At 42.2% G+C, this 14,372-nt stretch overlaps 3 protein-coding genes across 5 annotated transcripts in view; 2 read left to right on the forward strand and 1 right to left on the reverse strand.

The window, feature by feature from the left end:
- The first annotated feature begins 194 nt into the window (after positions 1-194).
- Positions 195-4,095, forward strand: LOC115764816 (mitochondrial Rho GTPase). Of its 2 annotated transcripts, none has more exons than XM_030708064.1 (4): positions 195-1,154; positions 1,828-3,029; positions 3,309-3,371; positions 3,610-4,095. In XM_030708064.1, exons 1-4 carry the CDS (start codon positions 564-566, stop codon positions 3,743-3,745), a joined length of 1,992 nt encoding a protein of 663 aa, XP_030563924.1. In that variant the 5' UTR covers positions 195-563; the 3' UTR covers positions 3,746-4,095. The 2 variants fall into 2 exon arrangements, with proteins under 2 accessions (XP_030563924.1, XP_030563925.1); XM_030708065.1 differs by having other exon boundaries at positions 196-1,154; positions 3,309-3,347; positions 3,610-4,094.
- A 127-nt stretch (positions 4,096-4,222) lies between these two features.
- Positions 4,223-6,446, reverse strand: LOC115764817 (N6-adenosine-methyltransferase MT-A70-like protein). The gene is made up of 3 exons (XM_030708066.1): positions 6,273-6,446; positions 5,907-6,218; positions 4,223-5,849 (listed from the first exon to the last, which is right to left on the reverse strand). The coding sequence occupies exons 1-3, from the start codon at positions 6,409-6,411 to the stop codon at positions 4,459-4,461; spliced, it is 1,842 nt and encodes a 613-aa protein (XP_030563926.1). The 5' UTR covers positions 6,412-6,446; the 3' UTR covers positions 4,223-4,458.
- Positions 6,447-7,907: 1,461 nt separating this feature from the next.
- LOC115764845 (phosphofurin acidic cluster sorting protein 2) overlaps positions 7,908-14,372 on the forward strand; it is a 54,979-nt gene continuing 48,514 nt past the window's right edge. Inside the window, exon 1 of one of the 2 annotated variants that reach the window (XM_030708094.1) lies at positions 7,908-8,384. In XM_030708094.1, coding sequence (XP_030563954.1) covers positions 8,092-8,384 — 293 coding nt within the window. In that variant the 5' untranslated portion in view covers positions 7,908-8,091. The remainder of the gene's footprint in view (positions 8,385-14,372) is intronic. The other variant, XM_030708095.1, reaches the window with a different exon arrangement.

The following is a 14,372-nucleotide window of genomic DNA, read 5'->3' on the forward strand; positions in this document are numbered from 1 at the left end:
AAACTGAAATGGAACACACGACGCGCGCTATTTGTTGTTTAATTGTTGTTGCTCATTTTTCTATATGTATTTATTGAGCGCCGTTTTTTGTGCCGTTTCAACTCGCCAAACAAATTTTCTCCGTCTCCGTCGTTGACGTAGTTGCCAGACGGCTTGAGTTTTACAAATTTGAACATTATTGAAACATCAATAGATCAGCAAACGCTGTTTTTAGATATAATAGCTGTGTAAATTAAATATAGTTTGATTTTAAGGTCAGCAAATGCAACAAACATTAATCACAACTTGATTATTTTCAAATAGGCAATTGGTCCGGCAGCACCACATGGGTTGTTCTAGGGTTGTTGTCGCTTTGAAAATTTCGATGTTTTGAGGTATCGATACGCGTGTCTTTATAAAAAACAGCTGCCGTCTCGGCTGTATCTGCGGTTTTTGCATAACAAAATCTTTTAAAATTACCGTACAACCCACAAGAGAAAGTAATCAAAATTGCAAAAAAGAATAAACGGAAACGTAAAGCGATAAGCGTTGTGTACTTACAAAGAGAATAACAAAACAATAAAATGGGACAATACACGGCGTCGCAGCGCAAGAACGTGAGAATTTTACTTGTCGGCGATGCTGGAGTTGGCAAAACATCGTTAATATTGTCCCTGGTGAGCGAGGAGTATCCAGAGGAGGTGCCGCCGCGCGCCGAGGAGATCACAATACCGGCAAACGTAACGCCCGAACAGGTGCCCACCAATATCGTTGACTTTTCGAGTGTGGAGCAATCGGATGACGCACTGGCCGTCGAGATAAACAAAGCGCATGTCGTTTGCATTGTGTACGCCGTGGACGATGACGACTCTCTCGACCGCATTACATCGCACTGGCTGCCCCTGGTCCGCTCCACATGCAACAGCAATAGCTCCAACGCAGACGGAGAGCCCGATGTGGCGCGCAAGCCAATTGTGCTGGTCGGCAATAAAATCGATTTGATCGAGTATTCGACCATTGACAGCGTTCTGGCCATTATGGAGGACTATCCAGAGATCGAGAGCTGTGTGGAATGCTCAGCGAAGACGTTGCACAACATTTCTGAAATGTTTTACTATGCACAAAAGGCGGTGCTGCATCCCACCTCACCGCTGTACATCATGGAGGAGCAAAATGTAAGTGCGTTCCGGCTGAATTATTGCTCTAGGAGACGCTTTAACATCTTCATGCTTATACCCTTGCAGAGGGTACTATAACTTTGATAGAAAATGGCAAGCAGACGTCTTCAATCCCATGAAAGCATACATATATATGATGATGTACGTCCGTATAATCATGCTCTTCTGTCTCTCTGTTACGATGGCATCTAGTCTTCGGCATAGATTTGCCTTTTGTGGCGCAGGCGCAGCCAAGACGGACCCCTAGGACGATAAGTCGCAAATTGATATCCTTTTAATGGAACACTTCAAGTCCTCTTAACTTGACAAAGTAGCATCTGCTCCTAAAACCCACGCACAATCGCCTCATCATCAAATACTCTGTCACATAGTTCCCTCTTGGATTAATCCAAGCCAACAAATGCAATTTGTTTATGCACAATCCTAAGATCTTAACCCAACTAGACATACTCTTAAATATTCCTATTCATTTCTTTATCGAAGTTCTAAAACCTTCCTCTAATAGATAAAATCTGAAAATGTAGTTGAACAGACTAAACGACTGCAAGCGTATTTGGTCTTCGGCTCTCCGAAGATAACTCAAAATTAACTTTATCAGAGTGCATATTAAGATTATTTAACCTTTAACCCGAAGATAAGTTATTAATTTGCAAATTCAATTTGTTTTCAGCTAACACCTGCCTGCAAGAAGTCGCTGGTGCGCATATTTAAGATATGCGATATTGATAGTGACAATCTGCTCAATGATTACGAGCTGAACCTGTTCCAAAGGCGCTGCTTCAATACGCCGCTGCAGCCACAGATACTGGACGAGGTGAAGTCCGTGATACAGAAGAATGTGCCGGATGGCATCTATAACGATGCCGTAACGCTTCAGGGCTTCCTCTTTCTGCACTGCCTGTTCATACAGCGTGGCCGGAACGAGACGACGTGGGCGGTGCTCCGACGGTTTGGCTACAACGATCAATTGGAGATGTGCAAGGAGTATTTGCGGCCGCCTTTGAAAATACCGCCGGGCAGCAGCACGGAGCTTTCGCATCGCGGCCAACAGTTTTTGATAGCGGTCTTCGAGCGCTACGATCGCGATGGAGACGGTGCCTTGTCGCCGGAGGAGCACAAAATGTTATTCAGCACTTGCCCAACGCCACCGTGGTCCTACTCGACGGACATACGCAAATCGTGTCCAACCAACGATAACGGCTGGGTGACCCTGCATGGCTGGCTCTGCCGCTGGACACTAATGACACTGACGGACGTGGTCAAGACGCTGGAGTATTTGGCCTATTTGGGCTTCAATGTGCACGAGAACGACAGCCAACTGGTGGCCATACATGTGACACGCGAGCGCCGCATCGATCTGGCCAAGCGGCAGAGCAGTCGCTCCGTGTACAAGTGCCATGTGATCGGACCCAAGGGTTCGGGCAAGACTGGACTGTGTCGCGGTTTTCTCATCGACGACATGAGCAAGCTGCTGGGCAAGGAGTTCAAGACCAATGTTGTTCACTGCATCAACTCGGTGCAGGTTTATGGCCAGGAGAAGCATTTAATATTGCGCGACATTGATGTGCGACATGCGCTTGATCCGCTGCAGCCGCAGGAAGTGAATTGCGATGTCGCCTGCCTGGTTTACGATGCCTCCAATCCGCGCTCCTTTGAGTATGTCGCACGCATTTACATTAAATACTTTGCCGAGAGCAAAATACCCGTCATGATTGTCGGCACCAAGTGTGATCTGGACGAGCGTCGCCAGGACTATCTGATGCAACCGTCGGAATTCTGTGAGAAATACAAGCTGCTGCCGCCGCATCTGTTCAGCCTAAAGACCAACAAAAAGGAGCTATACACAAAGCTGGCCACAATGGCAGCGTTTCCGTGAGTATTCAAATGCTTTCCCCAGTTGGGATTTACGGTCATTCAAGGAGCACGCTCATCAGGCTTGGGCTTGGGTTGTTGTTACACTTTCATCTGTATCTGGCATATATTTGGATTAATGGCTATATTATTATTATCTTCTCTTATTTCCCTCCTTCCCAATTAACCACTACGTCTTTGTGTTGGTGTACTTGTTTGTGTTTTGTTGATGTTTGTGCATCCTTAATGCTTTTGGACTCTGCTGCTCTGCGCCGTGGACTTGCTGCCTCTCCCCCGTAGGCGCTTTCAAGCCGCCTGGATACTGTTCTACAAGCACAGGTTGGTACAGCTGTGGGAATCGGCGTAAGTGTTACATATTTAACTTAAATATTTACTAATGCTGTCTTGGTTTCTTGTTATACTATATTCTACATGCATTGCGACAGTAATTCCATCCCCATCTTCCGCACAAAAACACGCCCAAACACACGCTTATTTAAATGTGTTTCTTGTATGCAACAACATATTCCCAAAACCCCAATTATATCTACTGAATTTGTAGCTGAAACTAATCAATAATTTGTTTACAACATTCTCTTAGATATTTGCGACAATTTGGACTCATGACAGAGGATCCAAAGGTTTGGCTAAAAGCCGGACTGGGCGTGGCCGCCGCCACGCTGCTCGGCTTCATGGTGCTGAAGGCGATAAGTGCAACTGGAACGCATTCACGTTGAGGATTTGGATAGATGACACCAACTCGTAACTGCCCAGGCAAACAGCGCACACACACACACCTACACACACCTACACACACACACACACATATATATATATATATATATATAGATATACACACCAAATGTTCAGAAATTGATGTAACCTTCGTGTATTTTCGTTTGACTTTTTTCCCTTCATTTCTGATCTTTATAATATCAAAATTTCTTGTTTAAAATACCAAGTCATGTACATAAGAAGCTACACACAGGCAAAGGAAACACTTGTTTGAGGGTATTACAATGCAGGGGATTGCACAGACATACACACACACAGTTCATACGTTGCATTTCTACAAGCATATGCATATATATATATACATGTGTCTATATATATATATATATGTATGTATATATATGTATAATATAAACCTTAACGCTGTACTCTCCGATAAGTCTTATTAGTTTACGTCCTATTTATGCCCATTAGCTATCACGCATCTAATGCCGTGATTATCATCGTATCTAACTAGCTGTTCTATGTACTATATATAAATACATAGATTTAATATATATAGATAAAGATACCCATTATTCATTTAGCGCGCCGACACCTGTAAATACGCGCAAAGTCCCAATGAGCAATAAAATCTATTTAAATATTTACTTTAATCTTAACGTACTCGTATTTATAAAAACCTGGATAACATATGATCCTTGTCCGTGTATTGTGTTTAATTTTTAATTGCATTTACTGCCGCCGCCGTGGGCGACATGCAGTTGCCGTCGGGATAACGCTTTTGGAACTGGGTAATCAGCTCGGGATCGACCAGACGTATGCCGTCCAGCTGATTGCCCAGCGTTATCCAGTTGGGCTGTATGTTGTGCGGCCGGCCGAAGAGCTCGATTTTTCGTGTGCCCGGACTGAGGCGCTCGATGATGCCGTAGATCTCGTCGGGCTTGTGGCTGGTGGCGCGCACCTCCGCCACAATGACATCGCAGTCGAGGCCGCGATTTAGATTTGTGGGATTGCCCTTCATGCCGACCAGACAATGCTCCTTGCCGTGATTCAGCCAGTGACCGGTGCGACCCGTGCGTATAATGCGCTGCAGCTGATTCGTTTTCACCCAGATCAGCTCGTCGACGCGCTCGTAGCCCCACAGTTTGAGGCAATCGCGACCCAGTTCCATGGCACGCCCAGTTACCCAGAGAAATATGAGACCCTCCTCCTGCAGCGCTGGTATGCCCAAGGCGCGCATCTCGTCGTCGGACATGGTGCCATAGGGCAGCTCCATGTGTATGTCCCATGGAGGATCGGCCATAACGACAGCAAATTTGCCCAGCACAGTCATGTCCAGAAATCGCAGATCGCACTGTATCCACTGGGGCGGATACAAAGTGCAGCTGGAGTCAACGCTGCGCTTCAGGCTGAGCTTGGTCTTCACATCCGTCGGCTTATTGGTATTAATGTGCGGCAGCGTGTCCACCTCATAATGGACGTACTTGCAGGTGGCCATGTGGAAACAGGTATTAAGGAAACTGCAATCGCCCAGGGACTCGTCCGTGTGCGACTGAATGATTTTCTTAAAGTGCAGCTTTGTGCATTTGTCCGAATCGCCGGAGGTCTCGCTGTCATCCGTGGACTCCTGCGATTCACCCTCACAGTTATTGAGGGTATCGGCAATGATTTCACCATCTTCGGCATCGTCGGTACCCAGCTTGGCCAGCTTGTTGCTGCCAACGGACACATCGGCGCCGCGCAGTTCCTTTTCCTCGCGACGTTCGAGTTTCTTCTTGGCCGCCATCTCGTTGGCCACCTGCTGTGCCTTGAGGCACTCGACCTTGGTGCCATGTGAGCAAAACTCCATGACTTGTGCACCGCCATGAGATTTAAACTTTTCTGCTACGGAGCGCTCCTTGGCCGTTGGCTTCGTCAGCAGCTCGAGAATCTCCTCGCCAACCTGTTTGCTCTGTTTCTCGCGCGTCGAGGGCAGGGATAGCAGCATCATGATGTCATCTGAGGCATCCAGACTGGTGGACTCCTTGCGGCCGGCACCTGCATCAACTTTTAGCATTTTACACTGCAAACGTTCAGCATCGCTCAGCTCATCCTGCCCAGACTCTACTGCTGGGTAGTTGGGTATTAGTTGGAATTATATTGGATTTTCAGGCAGTTGCTTACACTTTCGCTTGACATCCTTTTCCTCATTCTGCTGGCAACTGTCGTTGACATCGTCATAGATCTCCAACAGCTCCTTGGTTTGCACGGAAATCACCTCGTAGCCGGCTTCTGTGCCAATTGTGACATTCCTTATGCCAATGGCGCCTTGATTGGCCAGCTTGCCCAATATGAAGTTAACCATTTCCATGGTTGGCGGCTTCTCCATGAGGCCGCCGACTTTATTTACCACCTGTGTAGAGACAATTGGCAGCACCAGAGTGCTGGCACTGAGCGCCTGCAGTACTGCCTTTTGCACCTCGACATCGGCCTCAACTAAAACACTTATTTAATATATTTAATTGTACTTGTTGTCGGCTTGCCGCTTACCGAGCTCTTTTTTTGGATTGGATTGATCCTCCTGTTTGTCTGATAGTATGTCGAAGCGTTCCTTCTTACGCTTCTCCAGCTTTTCGCGCAACGTATTTCGTTTTGTCTTGAGCGACTTTATGTCCCACGCATCAGCCATTATTTGTTAGTTTTCTTTGTGTTGCCGGAAAATTGTCTTTTGTTTACATCAAAAACTATGATATGAAAGATGATGAAGCCCTGGCAGCATCGGCGATAAGTTATCGATAACATTCAGTGTTGGTAAATGCAGACAATACTCTGTTACGGCTGAGTAAGCTATTGTGATTTGTTGCCAAAAAAACAATTCTAGTTTTAAATATTAGCCCTATTCTTTGCATAACTAGCTATAATATAAGATAATGTTTAACTATATTTTGCTATTTTACAATGACTTGCATTCACAAAAATAAGCTATTTAGCATTTTGCCAAAAGCTGTTTCCAGTCACTGTTAACAACATTTCGTAGCTGTTAAGTTGTTGTTTGCTGTTGCCTGTGTGTGTTAGTGTGCTGCTGTTAGTATGGGTTTATCTGAACGAGCAGCGGACGTTGTAGATGGTTCCGCGATTTTTTACTCAATAAAACGTGATAAAATTAAGTAAATAACAAATGAGAGAATTTCTGTGTGAAAACATAAACGATGTGCATTAATATTTAAATTAAAAATTGTAGAAGGTGCTACTGCTGTTGTTGCTGCTAAGGCGCTCTCCTACATTTGTAGGTATATATACACACACACACACATATATATATAAAGTCACTCATTGGGCCTTTTGTTTCCTTTTGTTTATGCGCGCGTAGGAGAGCATAAAATGCGCGAATAAACACACGAACAAGCAGAACACGGACACAAAATTTGCAAAAAGCGCCAACGTTGTGTGAGTGTGTGTGCTCGTATGTGTAGTGTGTGTGTTTGCGTGTGGGGGAGTGCGCACATTGTTATTGTTGCCGCTTGCGCTCTTGACGCGCCCCAGCAACGGGCTTGTTGCTTACCGAATTTCTCTCTTTCCCACTCTCTCGCTCACTCACTCTGTTTTCAGCATGCGAATTGAGTGACTGTGAGAAATTTATAACGCGACATTCGCACGGCTACTTTGGAGCATGACGGTTGTTTCTGTTTCTCCAACGGCATAGCACACAACGCGTACGTGCGGTTAGAGCTCTAAGCTGCTCCCCTAGACGCTCCAGCGAAATCAGTAAAATTCTGTAACAGATTCAAATTGGGTGCCAGCTAAAAAAGTGGTGTTATTGATTCTCTGTGTGCGTGTGTGTGTGTGTGAGTGTGAGTTTTGCAGTTGCAGCAGCGCTTGGCGCTTGCTTTGCCTCTGTCTCTTCTCGTTTCGTGTGCACCGCCCCTTCCCGCCCGCCTGCTCGTTTTCGTTTTGAATGCGTCGTGATTCTGTGTATACCACGAATAACACTTTGTTGACCGTTAAGGGCGAGCAGCACAGCAGGCAGCCAGCAGCTGGCGCGCCCCACAACAGCAGCCGCCCAATCGCTGCAACGGCAAAGATATTAAACAAAAAGTGCAAAAGAAATCTTGTATGTACATACACACTGGATGTACGTTAAAAAAAAATAAAGCTTGCCACGCTCCAAACGCTACTTTCGAAAAAAAAATATATATAAGAAATTCAGCTACATAATACGAAAGAACATAAAATCTAATTTAACTGTAACTATATATATTTTGCTAGATTCATAATGTGCCACAGAAATTAACAGCAAATACACAACATACAATAAACAACAATAAAAAACCACAACAAAAATAACAACAGCAATAACAACAAATTCACCATGAAGATGGTGGACAAATCTTCAAAATTGATGGATAAATTTGTCGCCAGTGGCAGCGGCGGCGGCGGCGGCGGCTCAGCTTCAGCGGCAGCAGCGGCCAATGCAGCTGCCGTCAGCGCTGCATCAGCCACAGCGGCGGGCTTAGCCAGCGGCATCGGTGGCGGCGGCGGTAGCGCAGGCGGAGGCTACGGCGCTGGCAGCAGCAATATGACAAGCAACGGACAAAAGCCGGTGCCTATGAAACTCTTCGCCGCCTGGGAAGTCGATCGAACGCCGCCCAATTGCATACCAAGGTGAGTGCAAGAACAATATTAACATAAGAGAGCAAAAGAGAGCGAGAGAGCGGGAGAGATGGCAAAATATCGTTGCATTAAAAAAGGCAATGCCATAAAATATATCAAATACATTTGTGTGTGCATAAAACAGGGCTGCAAAACAACAAAAATTCTTGGTGGTTCGGTTCAGATTGAACAGCGAACCAAATTCCAGACTTTAGGTTCGGTTCGCGCAACTTATACGAATTTTGTTTCTATTATATTGTTTTTCATATTTAAAATTCAAAGATTTCATGTTTTAATTTAAAGTAAACATTTGCCCTGACATTACATTGAACTGTTAACAGATTGGTTTTTAACATAAGAAAATTCTGTAATTTCTTGAACATATCTTTAGGGAGGACCACAAACTGGAAAGCTGTCGGCAAAAGTATTTAATTGTCGGCACTTTGAAGCCAACAATTCTTGTTAACATACATTTTGTTTGCTTTTCTTTCTATTGTTGGCCGCAACAATAATTGCACTGTCTGGCATTTTTGTTACTCTTGTTTGGCTTTTCTTTGACTTGACATTCATGTTCTTCTTGTTATTATCTTGTTTATTGGGTCCTGTGCTAGTGACCCCCAAGTGAGATTAGTTTTAGCTTAATACCAATTTGTATTTGCCCAATTCGAGTGAGTCACATGCAGATATAAAATATGAGATACAAAGATGTGGCGCATGTTTACACACAGATAACGCAATTCTATTTTTTGCCTCGTGCCCTTTTTTTTCTACTTTTAATATCAATGCGCAATTTCTTTGCACTTTGCTCAAGAATCAATTTATGTGCCGAATATATGATTAGACACCGAACATATTTGTCCCAATCTTGTAAACAATTTGCGTACGCGTCGTGTACTTTGTCGTAGCATATTCTGGCTGCTAAAATTGGATTTGACAGCTTTGAGTTAATTTATGCACAGACGAGATTCTGCCAGGTCCATCCACATAAGCTAGAGATACTCTCAGAGACTCCAAATCCATTTATATGCTTTTTCAGCTTGGGGTTTTTATATAATATACCTTCTCCTTCTCGTCTTATCAAAATTTGTAGGCTTTATGATTCACAGATAAACCAATTTGAAATTCCTGAGGATTTCAAAAAGAACCGACTGTAAATACAAAAGTTATTCAAGAACAAATTTCATATGTGAATAGGCTAAATGCTGGGTATCTGCCAGTCGGGCACGTTTTACGTTTGGTTTGCCTCAGCTGAAAAGGTCATGCACGGGTTGAATCTGCTTTATCTGTCGGGCCACATTGTTTTTTTTTTTTTTCGACTACGTTGTTTGTTTATAATTATGCGCTCGCTTGAAGCCCGCCTAAAATTAGAATCTAAGGGAACATTGCGCAAACACATTTTGATATCAGCTTCGACTGACATTTGCCAAGTGTGAAAAGCAAACTTTTCCCTTGTAGGTCGATTTGCTGCTCCAAACGACCTTTAGTCCACACAACTACTTCAGCCTGTCCGTTTTTATGTGAATCGGTTTGGTATTTGACTGCGGCACGTACGGGATTATGGCCGGGTATTAGGGCACGCGACATTAATGCAACAAACTGTTACTTCAACTTTGGTTGGCCAAAAGTACGTGCAGCAAACTGGCCCGAAACTTGTTCGACTTGTCGACTGACATTTAATTCAAATCAAATGCTTTGCTAGCACAGATTACCACAAATTTATTTTGGCCAATGGTTCCTCTTTCTTTCCTTTCCTCTTTTTTTTAGCAAGTAACAAGCAGCTTGAAATAAAACGTACATGTATTATTCATCAAGTTATGAGTAGCATTTATAGGGCCACAAACATTCGTATTTATCTGCATACAAAAAAAATATATGCCACACATGTAAATTTATCAATTCCATCCCAGTAAGAGCATAAAGTGGCATATATACACAAGGCAGCCACAATTTCTGCTAAGTAGTATTATCTAAGATGGTTTTATAGGGCATAAACATACTGTTTGAGATAGAGTAAAAGGAAATATCAATGTCAATCTATATCAATATGCACGAAACATGAAACGGTTAGTTGTTGGTTACTTAATTTTATGAAAATCGCGTAGAAAGGCGATATTTTGAGGGAAAAGCCAGCAAGTGAATTGACGCGTGAGAGATAAATAGAGAGTGACAAATAATTAAAAATATTTTTCTCAGAACATAAATCGCATCCATTAAAATTTGACTATTGTGTAATTAATAATTGTAACCCGCTTGACGTATGAAGGCTGTTTCGATATCTTTAAATAGATCTGTTTGGAACAGATCTAAAAATTTCTTTGTAGTTCCCAAGCAGTTAAGACAGAATATTCAATTTTCTTTAAACTAACATTAATTACATTAAAAATGGAATGCTTCCTTATTCCAAGTTCCAATTACATTGTCAATAACCCTATTACTTCTAATATATTCTAAAAATTGCATTTGTCTGGCCTTTTCTTTCTTAGACACATTCTTTATGGTTTTCAAGTCAGATAAGATCTCAAATCCAGATTATGTATCCAACAATATATGTATATCTGATAACTGAGAGGACAGGAAAGATTTTAAGCTGTGCCCTGGCTAAGATTGTGGGTCTTTCTTTTATAGCTTGGGCTAGGTTCGATTTTGTTGCATCCTTAATCTTATCTTTAAATGTGCGCCGACAATTATTTATACGCAATTTATTTACAATTAACGTGTGGCCATAAACGAAATATTTGCGAGCACATGACGGATCAACATGATTTTAAGCGTACGTATGATTTTACACATATATATATATATATTATATCTATGTTTATGTGTAGTAGAATACATGTTTATATTTGCTTTAGCCATCTTCTCATGGGGTTTTTCGGTGTGTGTTTAAAAATAGATCGCCTGGCGACAATTTCTTTTTGATAAACTCTGAGCAACAGCATTTCCCCAATGTGAATTTTGTAAACAAGCGGCAATGTTTTTACTATAGATTAATTAAAAGCCAACAGCCAAGCAGAATTAGCCGAATGACATACTTTATCTTGCAGATACATTTGATTTTTCTTCAGGTATTTGTAGCTGCAGCAGGAGGGGCGTGGTCTCTACGTATTTGTGTGTGTGTGTGTGTGTGTGTGTATCTACGAGTAGAATTTAAAAAACACGACACGCGGCAACAGTTGTTCAGCTCAAACACTCTTCCCAGAGGCGATTACATTAGCTATAAGCTAAAATTCGCAACACGAAAGGATTGCAAGAATTCCTCTTATGATCATGGAAAATGGGTGGAATTCGAGAATTCCGCTCATGAGCATGAAAAATGGGTAGAAATGGATTTGCGATGAATTCCAAGAATTTCTCTCACAAGCATGGAAAATGGGTGGAAGTCGATGTGTGGAAATAAATTATTTTTGATCGGCTTCAAACAAAGCAAAAACTGTTACTCGCCAGTTTAATTTGTACTTATATAACTTCGATCCTATAGGCTTACTCTGATTTTACTTATCAAGTATTCCATATATTATAAACATTTCTCATTCGTTGAGATGCACAGGGAAAGGTATATATTGTAAGGGTATCTTTTTTTTGGCTATGCCAAATGAAAAGAAGACTTTTTTCTAAATATTGTTTTTGATGCGCATGTTGCCCACCAAATTTTAGCCTTGAACTTTTTGTTTGTGCTTAGCAACAACAACAAAAACAACAACAACAACAGCGGAGCACAACCTCAACAATAGCAAGATATACACAAGCTAGTATATATATATAGATATCTTTGCATCTACAAACTTTTATAGATACTCAAGTGTGTGTGTGTGTGTGTGTACATTTGACAAATTGCATAGAAATTTCACTGCAGCAATGTCTGCTGCATTAGCGATGTTTTTGTTGTTATTTTTGTTATTTGCCATTTAGACAAAAACATTTTGCACTCAATTTGCGCTGCTTTTATGACCTTTGTTGTCGTCGTTGTTGTTGTTGTCGTTGTTGTTGTTGTTGTTGTTGCTTTAATCTGCAGCTACTGCAATGCGTTTCAAATTGATTTTTGTTTGATTTTGTATGGAATTTACTGGCTGATGATTCATCAGAAAGGGGCTCGGCATACAATCTATATGCCCGACTGTGCAGTATACTAGGTATTCGTGGGCGTGGCAAAAATAATCATCGCTTAATATTAGATTGGTTACCCGGTAAAGCAGCAGCAGCTGCTGCCCAGATGAACTTCGCCTATTTTCTTATGTCATATTAAACAAAAATAAAGCAATACAAACATTTTAAATACAATTCTTAACTAGATATTTGAGCTCAAAATTCCCAGCTACAAAGTTATTTTATAACGTAAGCTAATTAAATATTATAGTAAATATTGAATATAATCATAAATTAAAAACAATTTTGAATAGCTAGTATTTTTTTTAAGAATATTCATTGCAGCATGATAAATATGTAGAAAAAATATGTATACCTACATAAGTAGTACGAAGTTATTTATATTTCCGTAGAAGTTATTCATTCAAAATTCTAGATTTTATAGATTCCTAATTCGTTCAGTAAACCAATCGACTTTATTCTCTCTCAATCGAAAAGAATGTTTGAATTGCGAAATGCCTCTGATGTGATCTTCTAATTGAATTGATTCCAAGCCACATTGACTAACCGATTGCGTTGCTGACCCAAATACCAAAAGCCCGTTGCTGCAGGCGTAACAAATTCGAGCCCGGCTTGGCTCACATTTCTCCGCAGGGGCCAAAGGGTTGGGGAAAGAGGGAGGCATAAGCGCATTTGCCGCTTAAAAGTTGGCGTTAGGTTAATGCTAATGCATTTTCACCGGCCAGCTGGAAAATCTCTGTGGTCATTAGGGCCGACAGCTTGCTATGGAAGGAGGGGAAGAGTCAATTAGAGTGAAAGAACGACAGCTGGCCAGTGTCTGGGGAAAGAGAGAGAGAGAGAGAGGGAGGTAGAAAGAGATGTAGGGGGAGGGGGACTGCGTTCTGAACAAAACTGAACAAAGCATGAAAATTCGAAATGTAGTAGTTGGTTGCATGTTGATTGACAGCAGCAGCAACAGGAGCTGCCAACAGCAACAACAAAGATTCAGACTTGGCCAAGGAGCTTTGGCACAGCCCTCGACAAAAGAGGGAGAAAGCGAAAGCGAGACAGAGAGACAGAGACAGAGACAGAGAGAGAGAGATGGTCAATAGACAACAGCAAGTGGCAGGGCCAACGTCAACAAAACGCAACGTCAAAGTTAAGTTTGTTGACTTGTTGTCCGCCAACCTGCGCCAAAGTGGAGCTGCCAACAACAACAATGGCAACAACAATGGCAACACGATTGGGCCTGGTCTAGTCGCAGGAAGCTTCCGCTTCGACGAGCGGCTAAACGAGCAACGGATGTCAGCTGCATAAATCGTTGCCTGTCGCTCACATCTGCATACACTACAAACACACACACACAAACACACACACACACTGAAGCACACACCCAGAGACATTCACATAGCCAAGTCCATAAAACTGCAATTTATTAGCATGTAGAGTGCGCTCTGGGACTTGGCCAGGCCCAAACAGTTGAATATGGCGCAGGTTTTTGCTCTGGGGCCCTGACTTTTATGGAGTAGCCCAACGATAAAAACCAAACCAAGTCAAAAGTGCACGACTAACAGATACTCTGTAGCCAGCAGAAGATGGTATTTATAATGAGAAAGTATCACATATGTGAAATGCATTTACGATGTGTGGTCTATACGAAGAATAGATAATTGTTTATGCAATCGATTATTGGGGTACGTAAGAAGTTATCGATAATTTAACCTCATTAAACTGTTTCTGGGTTATGGGAACATATTTATGTGAAGTTTAGCTATTGAAGGGCAGATAGTTAGAGGACAGACATTTAATAAAATCGATTAATAAGGAAGGCGGACAGACATTTTATATAATCGTTGTTTATATAATCGATTGCTGGCAGAACGAAAGAAGTTATCGATAATTTAAACTGTTTCTGGT

Source organism: Drosophila novamexicana, unplaced genomic scaffold (genome assembly GCF_003285875.2).
Source record: "Drosophila novamexicana strain 15010-1031.04,08,12 unplaced genomic scaffold, DnovRS2.1 tig00000870-arrow-arrow-pilon, whole genome shotgun sequence".
NCBI lineage: Eukaryota > Metazoa > Arthropoda > Insecta > Diptera > Drosophilidae > Drosophila > Drosophila novamexicana.

Coding starts and splice junctions, on each gene's coding strand:
- LOC115764816 (XM_030708064.1), top strand. CDS start 564: ATGGGACAATACACGGCGTCGCAGCGCAAGAACGTGAGAATTTTACTT. Junction 1,155..1,827: donor ACATCATGGAGGAGCAAAAT/GTAAGTGCGTTC, acceptor ATTTGTTTTCAG/CTAACACCTGCCTGCAAGAA. Junction 3,030..3,308: donor GCCACAATGGCAGCGTTTCC/GTGAGTATTCAA, acceptor TCTCCCCCGTAG/GCGCTTTCAAGCCGCCTGGA.
- LOC115764817 (XM_030708066.1), bottom strand. CDS start 6,411: ATGGCTGATGCGTGGGACATAAAGTCGCTCAAGACAAAACGAAATACG. Junction 6,219..6,272: donor CAATCCAAAAAAAGAGCTCG/GTAAGCGGCAAG, acceptor TAAGTGTTTTAG/TTGAGGCCGATGTCGAGGTG. Junction 5,850..5,906: donor AAAGGATGTCAAGCGAAAGT/GTAAGCAACTGC, acceptor ACTACCCAGCAG/TAGAGTCTGGGCAGGATGAG.